At 46.9% G+C, this 19,895-nt stretch overlaps 1 protein-coding gene across 1 annotated transcript in view; it reads left to right on the forward strand.

Moving 5' to 3' along the window:
* Positions 1-228: 228 nt before the first annotated feature.
* LOC142312963 (uncharacterized) overlaps positions 229-19,895 on the forward strand; it is a 240,666-nt gene continuing 220,999 nt past the window's right edge. The window contains 6 exon segments of the mRNA XM_075351951.1: positions 229-373; positions 503-682; positions 766-889; positions 973-1,070; positions 1,231-1,321; positions 12,940-14,270. Of these exon segments, the coding sequence (XP_075208066.1) occupies positions 296-373; positions 503-682; positions 766-889; positions 973-1,070; positions 1,231-1,321; positions 12,940-14,270 (1,902 nt within the window). The 5' untranslated portion in view covers positions 229-295.

Below are 19,895 nucleotides of genomic sequence, written 5' to 3' on the forward strand. Positions count from 1 at the left end.
GTCACAATGCCAAGTTATTCCGAATTTGTAAACATGCTAAATCTGCAGGGGGTTGAATACTACTTGTAGGCACAGTATGTTCCAGTCTGTACGAGACAAGAGAGGATACAAAATCTACAACTTTAAATTCATATCTCCTCATATGCTTCCCTTTATTATCTCTAGTAATTGTATTAATACACAGGATTCTTCATGATGTTACATCGGCTCATCTTCCCATTCAGGTCCCTACAATATCGGATCCTGTCAGTGGAGATCTTCTATATAAGAGAATTCTCCTTATTGATCGTGAAGGATGGATATGGACAGGGACAAGATGGTGGAGAGGATATTTCACCTCACCCTAGAGATCCTCTTCCGGCTTACTGGAGAGGTGAGAGATTCTGATGACGTCACATTATATCATTCTTATCTATGGGAATAACAGATGGACAGAACTGGAGAGGTGAGGACTCTGGAAATGTCTGTAGTGAGATTTATTAATGTGTCTCTCCATAACCAGGATTACACAGTAGTGAAGAAGACCTCTAGTGAGCGCTGTCAGGCCCCTGTGTCTGAAGGATGGGGAAGACCCCTGAGCCCAATCACAGGGCCTCCACCTCACCCCCCGATACATGAGGACATCAATGACCAGAAGATCCTAGAACTCACCAACAAAATGATTGAGCTGCTGACTGGAGAGGTGACACTGCTGGGAATGCTATTACATTATACAGTAACGTTATGAAGGGATCAGGGGGTTGATGGTATCATTGTATGTGTCAGGTTCCTATAAGGTGTCAGGACATCACCGTCTATTTCTCCATGGAGGAGTGGGAGTATTTAGAAGGACACACAGATCTGTACAAGGACGTTATGGTGGTGGTTCCCCAGCCCTTCATATCACCAGGTAATAGACAGGACTAAATACACACGGCCTATAATTATCTGTATGTAAAGAATTAATTCAGTCCCTGTATGTGTCTCCTCCAGTTCTATCCAGAAAGAGGACAATGCCAGAGAGATGTCCCCGTCCTCTTCTGTCACAGGACTGTAAACAAGAAGATCCCAATGTTCCTCAGGATCATCAGGTAGATGGAGAGAAGGTGTCATGAAATCTCCCCTATGATGTGTAGACGGCTGTGAAGGTCTTGTGCTCTGTGTAATGAGAACGGTGTATATGGCAGGATTAGAGATGATCATAGATGTGACTTCTTCATCTGTCTGTGACTTTTACAATATTTGTTTCAGGGTAAAGATCTGACACACATTAATACTAAAGAGATGTATGTGAAGGGTGATGAGCGGAGTAAAGAGGAGATTCCTACAGATAACCACCCAGGTGAGTAGTGACCACTAAATGCAGAGAAGTCACAGATTCTTCTCAGTCATCCGCTGTGGCTGCTTTATCAGTGGTGTTGTCCAGACATATCACAATTATCTGATCACCTTTTTGCCGCTAGATCACAACATTCTCTTCCACTTGGAATTGTTCAAATTATATAGGGCACTGAAAGTCCTTCTTCTATAGAGGTTACAATCTGGAGGATCCACCTTCCCCCTCTATTTTGGAAATGCTGACCCTTAGCTGCCCAGATCTGCAAACTACAAAGCCAAATGACAGCGTACGTAGAATGTGCTAACAAATTAGAAAATCTCTTGAAGAAAAATATTATGGAGGGCTATTGTGCCTGGTCAAAAAAATAACCATACTAAAACATGACAAATATATTCATGTGGCACGAGCCCTGATTTTAAAGCATTACTACGCTTCAGAAACACCATTATGTTTTTCATCCTAAGTAATTTCAAAATACTGCACAATCGCTTCTGAATTGGGGAGCAGCAATGTTACAAATTGGTGCCACCAAAGCCGCAAGCAGCCTGCTGCGGTTCCTGCTACGCCTAGGCGCTGTCCGCCATTTTTGGCTGTGCCCTCGGGTCATCCAGCTGGCTGCTTCTTCCTCCACGTCTAAGTGTGGAGAGGCGGATAGGGCACATGCGTGTGCCGATTTGCCCCAGCCAGAGCCTATGTCCAGTGTTTCGCCTGCTGAGCATTCTTAACCTGATAGTGCCATTTCTGAGGCTAAAGGCCCCGTTACACGCAACGACATCGCTAACGAGATATCGCTGGGGTCACGGAAATCGTGACGCACATCCGGCATCGTTAGCGACTTCGTTGCATGTGACACGAACGACCGTTAACGATCTCAATTACCTCAAATATCGTTGATTGTTGACACATCGTTCCTTTCCCAAATGTCGTTGATCTTTTGGGACGCAGGTTGCTCGTCGTTTCTAAGGCAGCACACATCGCTACATGTGACACCTCGGGAACGACGAACAACAACATTCCTGCGTCCTCCGGCAACGAGGTGGGAGAGTCGTTAATGCGGCTGCTCTCCGCCCCTCTGCTTCTATTGGTGGCTCGCTGTGTGACGTCGCTGTGGCGCCTCATGAACCTCCCCCTTAGAAAAGAGATTGTTCGCCGGCCACAGCGACGTCGTTAGTAAGGTATGTGCATGTGACGTGTGACGTGTGACGCCCTGGAATACTCAGGTCGTCCCAGGTAGTCACACACAACACCACACCCCCCTCCCGATTAGGTGACATCAGTCAAACTAAAAACCTTGTCACCACCCTCCAGGTTTGATGTCCACACCAGGGGGGCGGAGCCAGGTGGTTGGCTCCACCCACCGAGGAGTTCACAGGCCTGGAGGCGGGAAAACACAGACACAAGTTCAAGTTGACAGTGCAGAGTAGTTTTGACAGTGAAGGAGAGAGGTTGAGTCCAAGGGCAGACCTGCACCCAGGCCTGCCATAGACTCCTCCGGTGGCTGGGTCGGAGCCCAGTCAGCTTTAGCAAGGAGGCAGACGGTGGTGGTCGCCTGCAGGAGCTGGGATTACAGCCGGTGGAACCGTAGGGACCGGGGTCGGGCGGTGGCCCGCCGGTACCGAACCGGGGAACCGATTTGAAACCGGAGTACCAGGAGGGGTACTCAGACCCAGACGAATCCTCGAACCGACAGCGCCGAGTCAAATCAACTGATTGCGGACTGGACTTTAGGACCTATCCCACACAAGTCCCGTTAGAAGACAACAGCCCAACTATACAGGGTAGAGCCACCGCCAAGGCATAGAGACCCAAAGGGCCAGTGTCTGCAGGCAAACAGGCTCCTACGGCAGATAAAAGTGGGGGAGCGGACTACCGGTGTCTAGGCATAGGAGTCAAACATTTACACACAGAGGTGCAGGAGAAAGGCGGAAACCACCAACCTATACTGGGAGACGCTGCAGCCGACTGCGGGCCCCGTTCATCACTCCGTTTGGTTTACCAGAGACTCCAGTGTATTGTGTCAGAGTGAGTACACCAGTGCCTTCGGGCCACGCACTGCGCCGCACCGTACCAGCGTCCAACACGCATCACCCGCTCCCACGCCTCAGCACCTCCCTCGGGCCTCCGGGACCATCGCTCCCCTACCCACGGAGGGGTCAACACCAAGCAGCGCAACACCGTCCCCGGGAGGTCTAGTTAACGGCAGCGGTGGTGTCCATCAATTCACCACAACCCGTGGGTGGTGTCACGAACTTACAATCCAAACCAAACAACCGCGTCCCTGGCCGCGGAACTCCTTACCCAAGTCCCCGCGTGTAGCACTACCTCCCTTGCAGAGCAACGTGACCCCCGGGTCCATGAGAGGCTCGAGCCACCATCCGCAGTACGAGCACGGATCCGAACGGCACGGTGGTCGCAGCTGAGCCCGCGGGGCGGTACAGACACGCACTACCAATATTGTCCGCCACAGGCAGCGATTTGCCCATGACGCACGCACGACGGGGGTGGGTGTGATCGCTAGCAACATCGCTAGCAATGTCGCAGTGTGTAAAGTGGCGTTAAGTCCTCAGTTCAGGCTGCTGGGCATGCTCCCATACTTTGTGCGAAAAGCCTCTTTGCTTAGGTACTTGGACTCTGTTCTGTGTCTAAAGCGGGCTTTACACGCTATGAGATTGCTACAGCAATCTCGTTGGGGTCACGGATTTTGTGACACACATCCGGCCGCTGTAGCGATCTCGTTGTGTGTGACTCCTAGGAGCGATTTTGGATCGTTGCAAAAACGTCCAAAATTGCTCCTTAATGACATGGTGGTCCTCTCCCAATTATCGCTGCTGTCGCTGGGGCGAAGTTGATCCTCGTCCCTGCGGCAGCACACATTGCTACGTGTGACGCCGCAGGAACGAGGAACCTCTCCTTACCTGCCACACGCCAGCAATGAGGAAGGAAGGAGGTGGTCGGGATGTTCGTCCCGCTCATCTCCGCCCCTCCGCTTTGATTGGGCGGCCGATTAGTGACGTCGCTGTGACGCCGAGCGAACCGCCCCCCTTAGAAAGGAGGCGGTTCGCCGGTCACAGCGACGTCGCCGAGCAGGTAAGTACATGTGACGCTGCCATAGCGATAATGATCGCCACGGCAGCGATCTTCACAATGCGGCATAACGAAAGGGGCAGGTGCTATCACACTTGACATCGCTAGTATCGGCTAGCAATGTCACAGCGTGTAAAGCCACCCTTAGTCCTGTGTCCATGATCAGGCTGATAGTCTCAGAAATAAGACTAAGTCTGTTGTTCAGGCTACTGAGCATGCTCAAGCACTTAGCGCATCAGAGGCTAAGTTCGGTAAGGACTTCACTGCGCATGTCCATGAGGTGGCAGGCCCTGATAGGTTGGATAGCACCCTGATGATGTGGACACTCAGGACTGGCTCGCGGAGGCCCTCACCTATGACCTGGCACCCCACCATTGATCATCAGACAATGACTGGTAGGGTGTTTGTGGCGGTGCTGCCCATGTGTCATTAGTGACGTGGCGGTTCCGGATAGGCCTCTGGTGACGTCACTGATGTTGTGGCACTCCGCTATTGGCCCCTGGAGGCACCATTGTGGTTCACCCTGGGTTTGGGGTGGACCCTAGGTGATAAAAGAGCGTGGAGACCGCATGGAGGTGCGCAGTCTTCATATACTCATTAGAGAGCCACATTGTGGCAACACCGAGTTGTCCTGGAAGCGGTAGGTAGGGTTAGGTGTCCGGTGTCTGTCACGCCAAGATTTGTTGCTCAGCACGATAGGATCAGGCGACGCGCTTCCCCTCCTATCGCTCCAGTCCTGTTGTACCAGACAAGTGGAGCAGCTGCGGCTGCTGCGCCGACTGTCCTGGGGGCTGTGTGGACCTTGTGAGGTTAACAGGTTTCACAATAGTCCTGGTTCAAGTGATGCCTAACTTGGATCAGGTTCATATCATTTCAGAGCCACCAAGCTATTGGCTATTATCCGCCTGACCTACGGGTTGCCAGCAGCTCCTTTACCATCTTGGAGCACAGTGGACCACGAATGGCGATTAGGATATTCACCACCTTTAGCCTAATCCGCCAGTCCCCCCGCAACAGTAAGAGTATGCCAAAGTCTGGCTGGCATGGCAGAAATACAGCAGCTTCGTGAGTGCATACAGCAGCTTGAGACCAGAGTTAGGTCTCTGGAGCAGTCTGTTCTCGCTGCTGATATGGCCGATGTGGTGGCTCAAGCGGCTGCAATGGTGTCTGCCACCAAGCCCACTCCACCCCTCCCTCATCTCTCGCTGCCCAAAAAGTTTTCTGGGGACAGCAAGGTGTGTAGGGGATTTGTGAACCAGTGATCGATCCATCTGGAGCTGCTGGCTGCACGGTTCCCTACAGAGCGGTCAAAGGTGGGGTCTATAATTTCCTTGCTCACAGAGCACTGGAGTGGGCTACACCATTGTGTGAGAGGAACGACCCCATAGTTCAGGACTCCGCTGAGTTCTTGAAATCCATGCGGCAAGTGTTACTGGGGCCTCAGATCGCTCACGACTCGGCCCTACAGCTGCTGACTTTGGAGCAGGGATGTACCTCCTTGAGTCAGTATGCTGTGAGGTTCAGGACGCTTGCTGCAGAACTAGGGTGGCTAAATAAGACCCTCATTCCACTTTTTTGGAGGGGGTTAGCCTCGCCCATCAAGGACTCGTTAGCGTCCCACGAGGAACCAACCTCCCTTGAGGGTCTTATGACACTGGCTACCCACATAGACCTGCGAAACTTCGAACATCAGCTGGAGCACAGGTCTAAGGGTCGTTCAGCCACTGTAGTGGTCTCTCCCACTGCACCTCCCTTAGACAACATCCCTGTCCCTATGGACATCTCTAGAGCTGGTTTTGCTAGGTCATCGAGTCGCAAGGGTACTTCTTGTTTCGCTTGTGCAGTTTGGTCATTATGCCAACCGTTGCCCAATGCGTCAGGTTAAGCGACCGCGATCAGTGACCATAGCTGGTGGCAGCCTGGACCGAGCATCATCCATTAGCGTGACATTTCCTGTTTCCGTATCCTAAGGGATCAACCTGGTCCACAAGGGCTCATGTAGACACAGGGGCTGGGGATATATTTGTCTTCCTCTTTTACCCATCGGCATGCCATCCCGCTGTTGCAAATGCCAAGGCCAATGAGAGTCCATGTTGATAAATGGATTCTCTTTACCTAAGGTAATTCACTACCAGATGGTGCCTATTACCCTTGCCATCTCATTTGGGCATAGGTAGACCATTTCATTTTTGGTTCTCCCTAAGAGTGCATATGATATTCTGCTGGGCATGCCTTGGCTGAAGCGGCATTCCCCACATATCGAGTAGTCATCAGGGGAGATTCTGTGGTGTGGCTCCCACTGGATATCTCCATCTCCTGCCCGTCGCACAGTGGTACCTGTGGTGACTACGACCCATCCGAGTGGGGGGCTGCTAGAGGGAGGTTACTGTTACAAATCGACGCAGCCGTAGCTGCAAGCAGCCTACTGCGGTTCTTGCTACGCCCAGGCTCCGGCAGCCATTTTTGGCCGTGCCTCGGGTCGTCCAGCTTCTTCCTCAACGTCTAAGTGTGGAGAGGCGGCTAGGGCGCATGCCGATTTGCCCCAGCTGCCTTCTGGGCGCAGGCGCTTGCCTACTGAGCATGCTCAGGCTGATAGTCTTATTTCTGAGACTAAGTCTGTTGTTCAGGCTACTGAGCATGCTCAAGCACTTAGTGCATCAGAAGCTAAGTCCAGTAAGGACTTCACTGGGCATGTCCATGAGGTGGCAGGCCCTGATAGGCTGGATAGCATCAGGTGTCCTGATGATGTAGCCACTCCGGATTGGCTTGCGGAGGTCCACCCCTATGACCTGGCACCCCACCGTTGGTCATCAGACGATGACTCGTAGGGTGTTTGGGGCGGTGCTGCCCATGTGTCATCAGTGACGTGGCGATTTTGGATAGGCCGCTGGTGACATTACTGATGATGTGGCACTCTGCTATTGGCCCCTGTAGGTGCCATTGTGGGTCACCCTGGGTTTGGGGCAGACCCTAGGTGATAAAAGGGCGTGGAGACCGCATGGAGGTGCGCAGTCTTCACATACTCATTAGAGAGCCACATTGTGGCAGCACCCAGTTGTTCTGGAAGCAGTAGGTAGGGTTAGGCGTCACGCCAAGATTCGTTGCTTGGCACGATAAGATCAGGCACCGCGCTTCCTCTCCTATCGCTCCAGTCCTGTTATAGCAGCCCAGTGGAGTTAACTAGGCTGCGGCGCCAACTATCCTGGGTGTGCCCCCTATACACACGGACAGTGTAGCCCAGGACCCCTGTGGTGTTAATAGGGGTGTTCCTGGTTTGGGTGTGTGGACCCTGTGAGGTTAACAGGGTTCACAATAGTCCTGGTCCAAGTGACGCCTAACTTGGTCACATTCATATCATTTCAGAGCCACCAAGCTCTATTTTCTCCGCCTGACCTATGGGTTGCCAGCAGCTCCTTTACCATCTTGGAGCACGGTGGACCCCAACTGGCGATTGGGATATTCACCACCTTTATCCTAATCCGCCAGTTCCCCTATAACAACCAATACTTTCTCTTCTTTTCTGGTCAGGACTCATAATAGCTCCATTCCTCCATCATAAATGAGTGCAAACTTTGGTTTAATGTTGGAATTATCTCCCCAAACATGTGTTCTTTTTTGGGATGCAAAATATTTTTATTCTATGTCTTCTTTTGTTACAGGTTTATTTTGTATATGTTTGATTGTGGTAGGTTTCGCCTGCCTCACTTATGTGAGAGCAGTTCTCTGATAGATTTTGAAGGGATGGTTCACCCATTTTTTTCATTCTCTCTATCAGTGTAACTTACAATTTCAGTTGTCTTCTTAATTGCGTTCTATTTCTAGTTCTGGCACTGAGCGGCACTATCGTCCTCGCTCAGTACCGATCACATGACCCCCTGGTGCTGTGGCCTCTGGTATCCACTGATGTCACGTCAACTTCCGGGCTCTGAAAGTTGACATTACATCTGCAGCTGTCTCTAATTCCTATTGATTGGGTTGTGGGCGGTGATCACCATACGTCACAGCCCAGCATGAGGAGAAGGAGAGGAGGGTTTACTTACCCATCCTGCAGCTGTGTGCGGGTATAGCACCAGGAGCAAGAGGAGAGGAGAGGAGGAGTCATGTCGGGTGAGTATATTATCAAACGGGGTGGGAGTGGGAGGATGAACAGAGCGCAGTGTGCCACTGCAAAGGATTATGGGAGTTGTAGGAACTGAACTCAGTAAGTCAGGAGAGAGATTAACCTCATCAGAGCTGGAGCCAGCAAAGAGGAAGTGCTGCTAGAGCACAATAAAAGCTAATATTGCTGAAATAAAATAATAGATGTGTGGAGAGGCACATATTAGCAAGATTTAGGAGAAAAAAGAAACTCATCTGACAGAAAATATTATCCCTAAGATAGTTGAGATCACTAAGAGACACCGAGCCACGTCCTCTATTTACCCCAGAAATGTTTAACCACTAGTTACTCATTATTTTACTGATGAAAACTGTTGAGTTTGATTATTTCACTAGATTTGTTATTGTCTATACTCACAGATTTTGACTACAGTAGTTAGTACCAAAAATGCTCTGATTTAACCACTTCCTGCAGCCAGAACTTTGGATGTTTTAATTCCAGTGATTCTGAGATATTTTCTGAGATACATACGTCTGAGTAAATTAAACATTGACAAATCCCCAGGGCCAGATGGCATTCATCCACGAATATTGAGGGAATTGAGCTCCGTAATCGACAGACCGCTGTATCTCATCTTTTTAGACTCACTTGTAACAGGGTTGGTGCCTCAGGATTGGAGGATTGCTGATGTGGTACCGATATTTAAGAAAGGTAAGAGGGTAGATCCAGGCAACTACCGTCCAGTAAGCCTGACATCAGTAGTATGCAAAGTTTTTGAGGGCATTTTAAGGGATGACATGCAAAAATATATTGCAGAAAATAATATGATAACTGACAAACAGCATGGATTCATGAAAGATAAGTCGTGTCTAACCAACCTGTTGGGGTTCTATGAGGGGGTAAGTTCAAACCTGGATATTGGTAATGCAGCTGATGTGATTTATTTGGACTTTGCAAAGGCATTTGATACTGTGCCACATAATAGCCTTATACTAAAGCTCCAGAAGCAAGGACTAGGGGACACAATATGCAACTGGGTAAGGAATTGGCTAAAAGATAGGAAACAAAGAGTAGTCATAAATGGTACATTCTCTAAATGGGCTATAGTCAGCAGTGGGGTGCCGCAGGGATCTGTGCTTGGACCGATTCTTTTTACTCTCTTTATTAATGACCTTGTGGATGGGATTGATAGTACAGTGTCAGTCTTTGCCGATGACACCAAACTATGTAGGATATTAAAAACTGACCTGGATAGTACAATATTACAAAAAGATCTGGATAAGATGTCAGAATGGGCAGATACTTGGCAAATGAGATTTAATGTTGATAAATGTAAAGTAATGCACCTAGGACAGAGTAATCCTATAGCTGCGTATACATTAAATGGAAGTAAACTCGGGACTACAGAACAGGAGAAGGACTTGGGTATTCTCATTACAAATAAGCTGAGCAGCAGCACTCAATGTCAAGCAGCAGCTGCTAAAGCAAACAAGATTTTAGGGTGTATAAAAAGAGAGATTAGATCCCGTGATCCCAACGTATTGTTACCCCTCTATAAATCACTTGTAAGGCCACATCTGGAATACGGGATCCAGTTTTGGGCTCCACATTTTAAAAAGGACATTCAGAAGTTAGAGTCAGTTCAAAGGCGGGCAACTAGACTATTACAAGGAATGGAAGGTCTCCCATATGATGACAGGTTGAAAAAGTTAGATATGTTTAGCTTAGAAAAAAGACGTCTCAGAGGAGATCTCATTTATATGTATAAATACATGTGTGGTCAATATAAAGGACTGGCACATGACTTATTTCTTCCAAAGACAGTACTAAGGACCAGGGGGCACTCACTGTGAGTGGAAGAAAAGCGATTCCGACACCTAAATAGGAAAGGGTTCTTTACAGTTAGAGCGGTCAGACTGTGGAATACACTACCACAAGAGGTAGTAATGGCAGATACTATAACAGCTTTTAAAAAAGGGCTGGATGATTTCCTCAGTACACAAAACATTGTTGGTTATAAATGACTTAGTGACTAAATGTAGAACTGGTGGAGGAAGGTTGAACTAGATGGACCTAGGTCTTTTTTCAACCTAAGTAACTATGTAACTATGTAACTATGTAACATTACACTTCTTGTATTTTAGGTTGCTATTTTGCATTTAGTTTTGAAAATACCAGACAACTAATTTAGAAAGATTTTTAAGATTTTTAAGTTTCAATATTTCTATGTGTATACTTAGAACAGATAGAGATACCACACAAAATAGTTAATAAATAACATTTACCGTATTTCTGCTTTAGGTCGGCAGCATTTTTTTCTAATATTATTTTTCCAACCTCCATTTATTTATTTAGGATGATAGAAGGCTTACAATTTTAGGAACAAGTGCTATATGTTCAAGTTAAACATATAAAAACTATTTTTGGGTAACAAATCAGTTTTTAAATTGCTCTGAGGGGCCTAGATTTTAGAAAATTGCAGTCTTCGTAGTATTAAAAAACCACAGTCAGGAATTAAAACAAAGTTGAATACAACAATTATTTTTTTTATTAAAATTTAATATTATCCCAATTTTTTTCATTTTTGCAAAGGATCATGGGAAACAAATGGACCTTACAAATTATTTTCCAACTACTTCTAAATCCTAAATACCTGAAATACCTGGCAGCTCAAAAGATGGCTGCCGCAAACAGGGTAGTCGCTATCTACTCCACTTTCCAGATCTCTGGGGATTGCCTTGTCCTATACATGGGTGTGAACTTACACAAGGACCCCTAGGCTGGGGCCACAAAGCTAGTTGCTCTTCAGTTGTGCGAGATAACAAGATTAATATTCAAGTAGCCAGGTCAGAACCAGGAGGACAGAGGAAATACAAAATCTCAAGACTCAAGAGTAGTCAGTAAATAGGTCGGGGTCACAACAGAAAAGAAATACACAAGCCGGGAGCTGAGCACGGAGGACTGAGCCAGAGGAGAACATGGATATATCCGGCAGCTTTCAGTAAAATGCATTGATTTTTAATAGGGTGCAGTGCTTTCTAATTGGCTGAAGAATGGAGCTAATTACTCCAGCTGGACTGGACACCCATATTGCCAGGCTGAACGACATTACTGATCCAGGCCACTCTAATCTTTGTGTTTGGACAGACCCTACAATGCCCAGAGCTTCTATTTCTGACGTTTCCTCCAACACTAGCGCCACCTGCAGAATGTAATAGGACTCCTCTGGTGACAGTAGCAGATCTCACAGGAGATGGGAAACACCATTTACTGAATGTGACAGAATGGCAGCAAACCAAAGCAGAAGAAAACCCATAAGTGACTCCATATTGAGATTTATAACACTCAGTGAATTAATCTATAGTTGTAGTGACTTTTTTTTACTCCACAGGCACCTTCCAGAAATTAACATGCACTAGGTGTTGCAAAGTGAAAATTGCAAATATGCCATTTTATTACCCAACACATAGTGCCCAGATTGTGCTCCAGAAGACACACACAACTGAAGTACTGTGGGTTTTTCTCACTACAACAATGCAAAGTACATGGATGCTCTGATCAAACCTACCGCAGGTCCCTTGGGTTTCTCACCACACTAGATAAAGTTCCACACCTATGCCACGAGCCGAACACATGACCCTATGTATTCCTAATGCTAGGCCCTAAACACGGAATGGATAGGATGAACTCTTCGTCAACCCCAATAAACACTAAAGAAGACAACAAAGAGGACACATGGGAAAACGCATGAACTACTTATCCACTGATGATTCTGGTAGAAGTTCAGCAAAGTAACAGCGCCAACACCACAGCTGAGTACAAGCCGCCTGCTTGCAACCAGAGCTTGAATTAACTGAATAATTTCACCAGTGCAAGTCTAGAGAAGATTGGAATATTTAAGCACATGGAGTATACTGATAATCAGCAACTGGGTGGAAGGAGGGCTCTGCTGGGTCTTAAAGGTGAAGAGATGAAAGCCCAGCAGGAAAACTAACTAATACAATGAATACTGACAACAGGAACAGTAGAAATTCAGGGAGCATTTTGCACAGCCAAATGCAGTGACCTTCTATTGCCAGAAACCACATGACTGTCTGTTATCCGTGATACTTCAAAGCTCAGAAATGAGAGGGAAATTTGACTTTGAGAGAGCGTATTTTGCTAGATTGGTTTATGGAAGCCATGTTGCTTTTCAAGAGCCTCTGAGCCACTAATAATTGAGAAACCCTCTGATTTTACATTGAGAGATGATGGAGTTGAGTGGGAGCTTGTTTTTTGCAAGATGATTAGAAGTTTTTATTGGTATCATTTTTGCGTACATAATTTTATTTCGCAAGATAAGTTTCCATTTCTATGGACATTTTAAGTAAAAATGTTAATAAATATACAATTTCAAGGATATTTTGTTTATAAATAATAATTGTTTTTTTCTTGGCAGATTACGGTGACAGGAGATCAGAGGGAGAACTGACATCTTTCATTTTTAAATTAGATAATTTTGCTATCACACAGGATACAACTGAATTGAATGCCATTCCAGATATCCCATCATCTCTTCACAGCAAAGACTTGTCAAGTGATCCTGTGAAACAGGTTGTCTCATCAGATTCATTACAGACTACTAAGAAAAATAGAAGTCACAAAAGACGCCTTAAAAAACGAACTGCTCTTAAAACAAAGAAGTCAATTTCACATTCAGAATATGGAAATAGTTCTCCCCTCAAAACATCTTTTGTTAAACATCAAAAAATTCACATGGCGGAAAAGAGATTTTCTTGTAACAAGTGTGGAAAATACTTTAGCCAGAAATCAGATCTTGTTAGACATGAGAGAATTCACACTGGGGAGAAGCCATATTCATGTTCAGAATGTGGGAAATGTTTTGTACATAAATCAAATCTTGTTACACACAAGAGAAGTCACACAGGGGAGAAGCCATATTCATGTTCAGAATGTGGGAAATGTTTTGTACAGAAATCAGTTCTTGTTGCACACAAGAGAAGTCACACAGGTGAGAAGCCATATTCGTGTTCAGAATGTGGGAAATGTTTTGGTCAGCAAGCAGTTCTTCTTACACACTGGAGAAGCCACACAGGGGAAAAGCCATATACTTGTTCAGAATGTGGAAAATGTTTTGGACATAAATCAAATCTTGTTACACACAAGATAAGTCACACTGGGGCAAAGCCATATTCATGTTCAGAATGTGGGAAATGTTTTGTACAGAAATCAAGTCTTGTTACACACAAGAAAAGTCATACAGGTGAGAAGCCATATTCATGTTCAGAATGTGGGAAATGTTTTATACATAAATCAAATCTTGTTACACATAAGAGAAGTCATACAGGTGAGAAGCCATATTCATGTTCAGAATGTGGGAAATGTTTTGTACAGAAATCAAGTCTTGTTACACACAAGAGAAGTCACACAGAGGAGAAGCCATATTCATGTTCAGAATGTGGAAAATGTTTTGTACAGAAATCAGTTTTTCTTACACACCAGAGAGTTCACACAGGGGAAAAGCCTTTTTCATGTTCAGATTGTGGGAAATGTTTTGCACATAAACCATATCTTGCTAAACATCAGACAATACACAGAGGGGGGAAGCCTTTTTCATGTTCAGAATGTGGGAAATGTTTTGCATATAAATCATACCTTCGTAAACATCAGCCAATGCACAGAGTGGAGAAGCCTTTTTCATGTTCAGAATGTGGGGAATGTTTTATCCAGAAATTGGATCTTATTATACACCAGAAAATTCACACAGGGGCGAAGCCATACTCCTACCTAGATTTTGAAATCTGAATTATTTGAAAATCATTTTGTTTACCATTAAAAATAACTTACTTGGGGAGAAATTATATATATATTTTTTTGACAAATTGTACAAAAACTATATAACCAACCGTCCTGTAATTGAATAGGAAATTACTTTAGAACTTACCCTATTTTTTTGGACTAGTGGATAGGGCACACTTTTAACAAGAAATAAAATCTTGCTAATCCGGTATGTGAGTGCCTCTTATAGTCCGGAGGCAGAGTCCTATAACAATGGAGAACCCAGAGACATTATCCTTCCCAAACACTGAGAGAACTGCTCTCTTCTCCGGACTCACACTTATATGTGTTATCCATGCAGGACAGGAGACAAAGTTACACGTCCTCAGTGAACAGCTGAAGACCCTTCCACCCGACTAGCTCCAGGGTCTTTCAGGTCATGTAACCAATCACATGACATGCAAGGAATAGCAAAATGGGGTTATGTATACACAATGAATGTTTCTTTAAATGTATATATGTAGCACAACTGTATGTGTATACACTGACAAGCAAAAAGGTAACAATGTTTTGTACTTTCGAATTTCAAGCTCCATATCTCACCATTTACTACAGCTTTGAACGTGAGACAACCTTCATTTTACAGAAAATCATTATGACTATCTCATACATAAAGTTGACTTACAAATATTAATTGTATGATCAGTTATGCAGATTTTGGTCATATCACTGCTTTGTTACAATTTACTCCTAAAAATCAAAATTTTGTAAATCCACCTTTTTGGTTTCAACACTTCCTGACATGTCCTTGTGGACATGCTTTCCATCACATTCAAACATGGCGCAACTGAAATCCTGATCCCAGGTCTTTTCTACATGTTTCCAAAATTGGTGCATATGGGACATCTCACTTGGGTATGTATAAAGCTTTTTTTCAACTCTACCCACAAGTATTTGGTTTGAAGTCTGGAGACTGTTGGGGCCAAACTACCACCTCTGCTTCATTGTCCTTTTACTATTTCTTCACCATTCTCAACGTTTGCGTCTGGCCATGGATCACTATGTTGTCCTTTTCATATCCATACCACTCGAGTGTACAAAGTAACTTGAGGATACTCACATACAGCTCAGCATTGAGATCACCATTGATCCTGGTCAAGTATCCAACGCCTTTGGCTGTGAAACAACCTCATATCATCAGGTTTCCTCCCCCAAACCTGACAGTTCTATCAATTTCTCGATCCTTTAGCCTCTTTTTTTTCTTGTTTTTCACCTTTGCCCTCTTTTTTTTTCAAGCCACCATTCGAGACTTGAGTAACGTGCATAGCAAGATGCTTTCATGGACGTCTGGTATTTTGCTATTATGAAGCATACTGTACGAGCCACCTCCATTGCTGTGTTTGTCACAGCGGAACTGATCGATCTTGTGATGAGTGGACTTGCTGACTCTGATAATTTGCCTGGACGTCCAAATCTTTGCTTTTGAATGGATGGATGAACTTCATTTCATATTCTTCCAACTGTCATGGCGCTCACATGATGCAGTTTAGCAATTTTCTTGGCTGAAAGACCGCTATCATTGAGATCGATGATGCTGTTTATCTTTTCTTGGGAAATCTTCTTCATGGCTGCTCATTGATTGGAAACAGTGACCTTATGCTTGGGAATAAACCTAATAACACACTGAGCTATTAGGGAATGTGAGAACAGGTTGTAATTTGTACTATACAGGAAGAAAAAGATTTTTCTATTACCGGCAGCAAAATAGTAACAATGCAGTGACATGTTCTTTTAAAAAACAAAAGTCACAAACAATCCCACACCGTGAACACATAACCCGATAGGACCAGGACCACAAAGAGCGTTAGTCATATATAGATACTTGAATAAAAATATTTCATTGGGATAATAAACCAATATTCATTAATAATAGATTCTAGGAGGACCCTCGCTAGTTCTCTCCGCTACCTAGCAATGGAGATATAACTGATGAAATGTGAATTGGTGCCCCCATTCCTCGGCGGCTGTCCCTCGGTGTCTAGCCCTATATCTCCCTCCTTATTGATCAGGATACATAGGGTGATAAATATGATACCAGAGGAAAAAAAAAAAAAAAATTGTACTTATCTCAGCCTTTTCAAGAGAACACCTCCATTCTACTTATTCTCTCCAATATTCAAAAATTCCCACGCTCTCCATAGTCCTTATCCAAATCAATAATATATAGCAAAGTCTCAGTCAGTCTCGACGCGTTTCTCCCTACTTATATATAGGATTCATCAGGAGACAGTTACGGCTCAATCGCCTGTGGAACAGATAGTTAACTTAAGAACCCAATTCACAGAAAAAAGTGTAACCAATGTCATATATCAAAATCCATACATACCACAACAAAATTTCAGCTGCACATATAGCAGCACATGCCTCTCTAGGACGATGCCTATGATAAACAATGAGCACCTTCATTCATCCCACTTAAATACCCCTTCTAATGTGATCATCATTCACCTGTGTAAGTAACGCCCTGTTACTTACACCGCTAGTCTCCACACACAGCCGCAGCTGGCAGACGGGAGGATGGGGCGATGCTGCAGGGATCGTGACCGGTGAGTATACTGATTCACTGCACCCCGCACTGATGATTAAGCGTGGGAAGCAGTGAATTCAGCCGCACATGATCGCTCCAGGCTGTAGTTGCCAGGGGTGATCATGCGGGCCGGCTGTTTATTATGCGCGCACCCCCGCCTATCATCCCGCCCACCTGTCAGTGCCGGCTTCAGCGCTGAGAGATGATGGGCAGGATGATGGGCAGGATGATGGGCGTGCATATTAAATGAGCCGTCCCACGTGGTCATGGCAGGCGCTGCTACAGCCTGCTCGTGCCCCCGATGACCCGCGCACCCTCATTCCCCGCAGCCATGCCCTACATTCAGACTATAAGACGCACCCACCACTTTCCCCCAACATTTGGGGGGGAGGAAGTGCACCTTATAGTCTGAAAAACACGGTAACTATTCATATACTAGAAAAAACAGCACACTTTTTTTTTTTTTTTTTAAGAAAAATGAGTAAGACCAAAAAGTTTTGCTTTGCAAAATTAGGTGAGTTTTATTTCGTATGGCGCCAGAAAAAAATAATTTTGTGGTGTGACGTTTCGGCCACTTGTGGCCTTTCTCAAACACAGTCGCTCCACAAAAGAGTCTTTTTCAGTATGGACAGAGAAGCAAATGGAAGAAAGGAATGGAGTCCCACCAAGTAAGTAGTATATAGAAATACTAATAATTATCAGCATTACAGGATACATAGAAAAGACCTATACTGATACAAAAACTTTTTTCAATAACCACAATTATGGTAATACTCAAAAATTATTATGACATAATCTACTTACATAATCACCAGTTTTGTCTGTTCCCCTATTCCGTGATGCACCGCGGCATTGTCCGTTGCACAGCCGCAGTTCGAACGATGCTCCGCCTTCCGGGTCCTCACTGCACGCACGCACGTGTACACACATATATACACACACAGCAGACACACATAGATACACCGAGCACATACACACATAGCGCACATGCACACAACACTGCCACACACACTGCTGTATACTCACCTGTCCGGGGCTGCTGCCGATTCTGCTGTCAGCCCTTTACTGCAGTTGAATGTTTTGTGGCGCCGTAAAGCATTCAACTGCAGTAAAGCCATGACATCAACCTGCAGCGGCCACACCGTACACGTACGGAGAAGTCTGTCTGCTGCAGCTGGAGGCTGCATGGGCACGGAGGACAGTTGAGACACGGCATAGTAGGGAACAGAAGGGAACCAGCAGGAGCACATTACTAAACAATGTGCTCATTGCTGCAGGGGACATCAGCCTCCCCGCCACCAGATCTGTATACCCCCAGCCCCACCACCAGATCTGTATACCCCCAGCCACCCCACCAGATCTGTATACCCCCGGCCCCCCCACCAGATCTGTATACCCCCAGGCCACCCTCCAGATATTTATGCTCCCAGCCCGCCCACCAGATCTGTATGCCCCCAACCCCCACAACAGATCTGTATGCCCCCAGCTCCCCCCACCAGATCTGTATGCCCCCAGCCCCCCACCAGATCTGTATGCCCTGAGCCCCCCAGCAGAACTGTATGCTTCCAGCCCCCCCACCAGATCTATACGCCCCCTGCCCCCCACCAGATCTGTATGTACCCAGCCCCCCCACCAGATCTGTATGCCCCCAGCCCCCCACCAGAACTGTATAACCCCAGCCTCCCCACCAGATCTGTATACCCCTAGCCCCCCCACCAGATCTGTATGCCCCCAGTCCCCCCCACCAGATCTGTATGCCCCAGCTCCCCCCACCAGATCTATATGACCCCAGCCCCCCACCAGATCTGTATACCTCCAGCCCCCTCATCAGATTTGTATGCCTCCAGCCCCCCTACCAGATCTGTATACCCCTAGCCCCCCCACCAGATCTGTATACCCCCAGCCCCCTCATCAGATCTGTATGCCCCCAGCCCCCCCACCAGATCTGTATGCCCCCAGCCCCCCCACCAGATCTGTATGCCCCTAGCCCCCCACCAGATATGTATGCCCCCAGTTCCCCCCACCAGATCTGTGTGACCCTAGCCCCCCTCCAGATATTTATGCCCCCAGCCCCCCCACCAGATCTGTATGCCCCCAACCCCCCACCAGATCTGTATGCCCCCAGCTCTCCCCACCAGATCTGTATGCCCACAGCCCCCCACCAGATCTGTATACCTCCAGCCCCCTCATCAGATCTGTATGCCTCCAGCCCCCCTACCAAATCTGTATACCCCTAGCCCCCCACCAGATCTGTATACCCCCAGCCCCCTCATCAGATCTGTATGCCCCCAGCCCCCCACCAGATCTGTATGCCCCCAGCCCCCCACCAGATCTGTATGCCTCCAGCCCCCCCACCAGATCTGTATACCCCCAGCCCCCCACCAGATCTGTATGCCCCCAGCTCCTCCCACCAGATCTGTATGACCCTAGCCCCCCACCAGATCTGTATACCTCCAGTCCCCCTACCAGATCTGTATACCCCCAGCCTCCCCACCAGATCTGTATACCCCCAGCCCCCTCATCAGATCTGTATGCCTCCAGCCCCCCACCAGATCTTTATGCCTCCAGCCCCCCACCAGATCTGTATGCCCCCAGCCCCCCCACCAGATCTGTATGCCCCCAGCCCCCCACCAGATCTGTATGCCCCCAGCACCCCACCATATCTGTATCCCTCTGCCCCCCCACCAGATCTGTATGCCCCCAACCCCCCCACCAAATCTGTATGCCCCCAGCCCCCCCACCAGATCTGCATGTCCCCAGCCCCCCCCCACAAGATCTGTATGCCCCCATCCCCTCCACCAGATCTGTATGCCCCCAGCCCCCCATATCTGTATGCCCCAGCCCACCACCAGATTTGTATGCCTCCAGCCCCCCACCAGATCTGTATGCCCCCAGCCCCCCACTGTATCTGTATGCCCCCAGCCCCCCCCCACCAAAACTGTATGCTTCCAGCCCCCTCACCAGATCTGTACACCCCCAGGCCCCCACCAGATCTGTATGCCACCTCACCAGATCTGTATGCCTCCAGC

This window comes from Anomaloglossus baeobatrachus, chromosome 5, assembly GCF_048569485.1.
Source record: "Anomaloglossus baeobatrachus isolate aAnoBae1 chromosome 5, aAnoBae1.hap1, whole genome shotgun sequence".
NCBI classification, from domain to species: Eukaryota; Metazoa; Chordata; class Amphibia; order Anura; family Aromobatidae; genus Anomaloglossus; species Anomaloglossus baeobatrachus.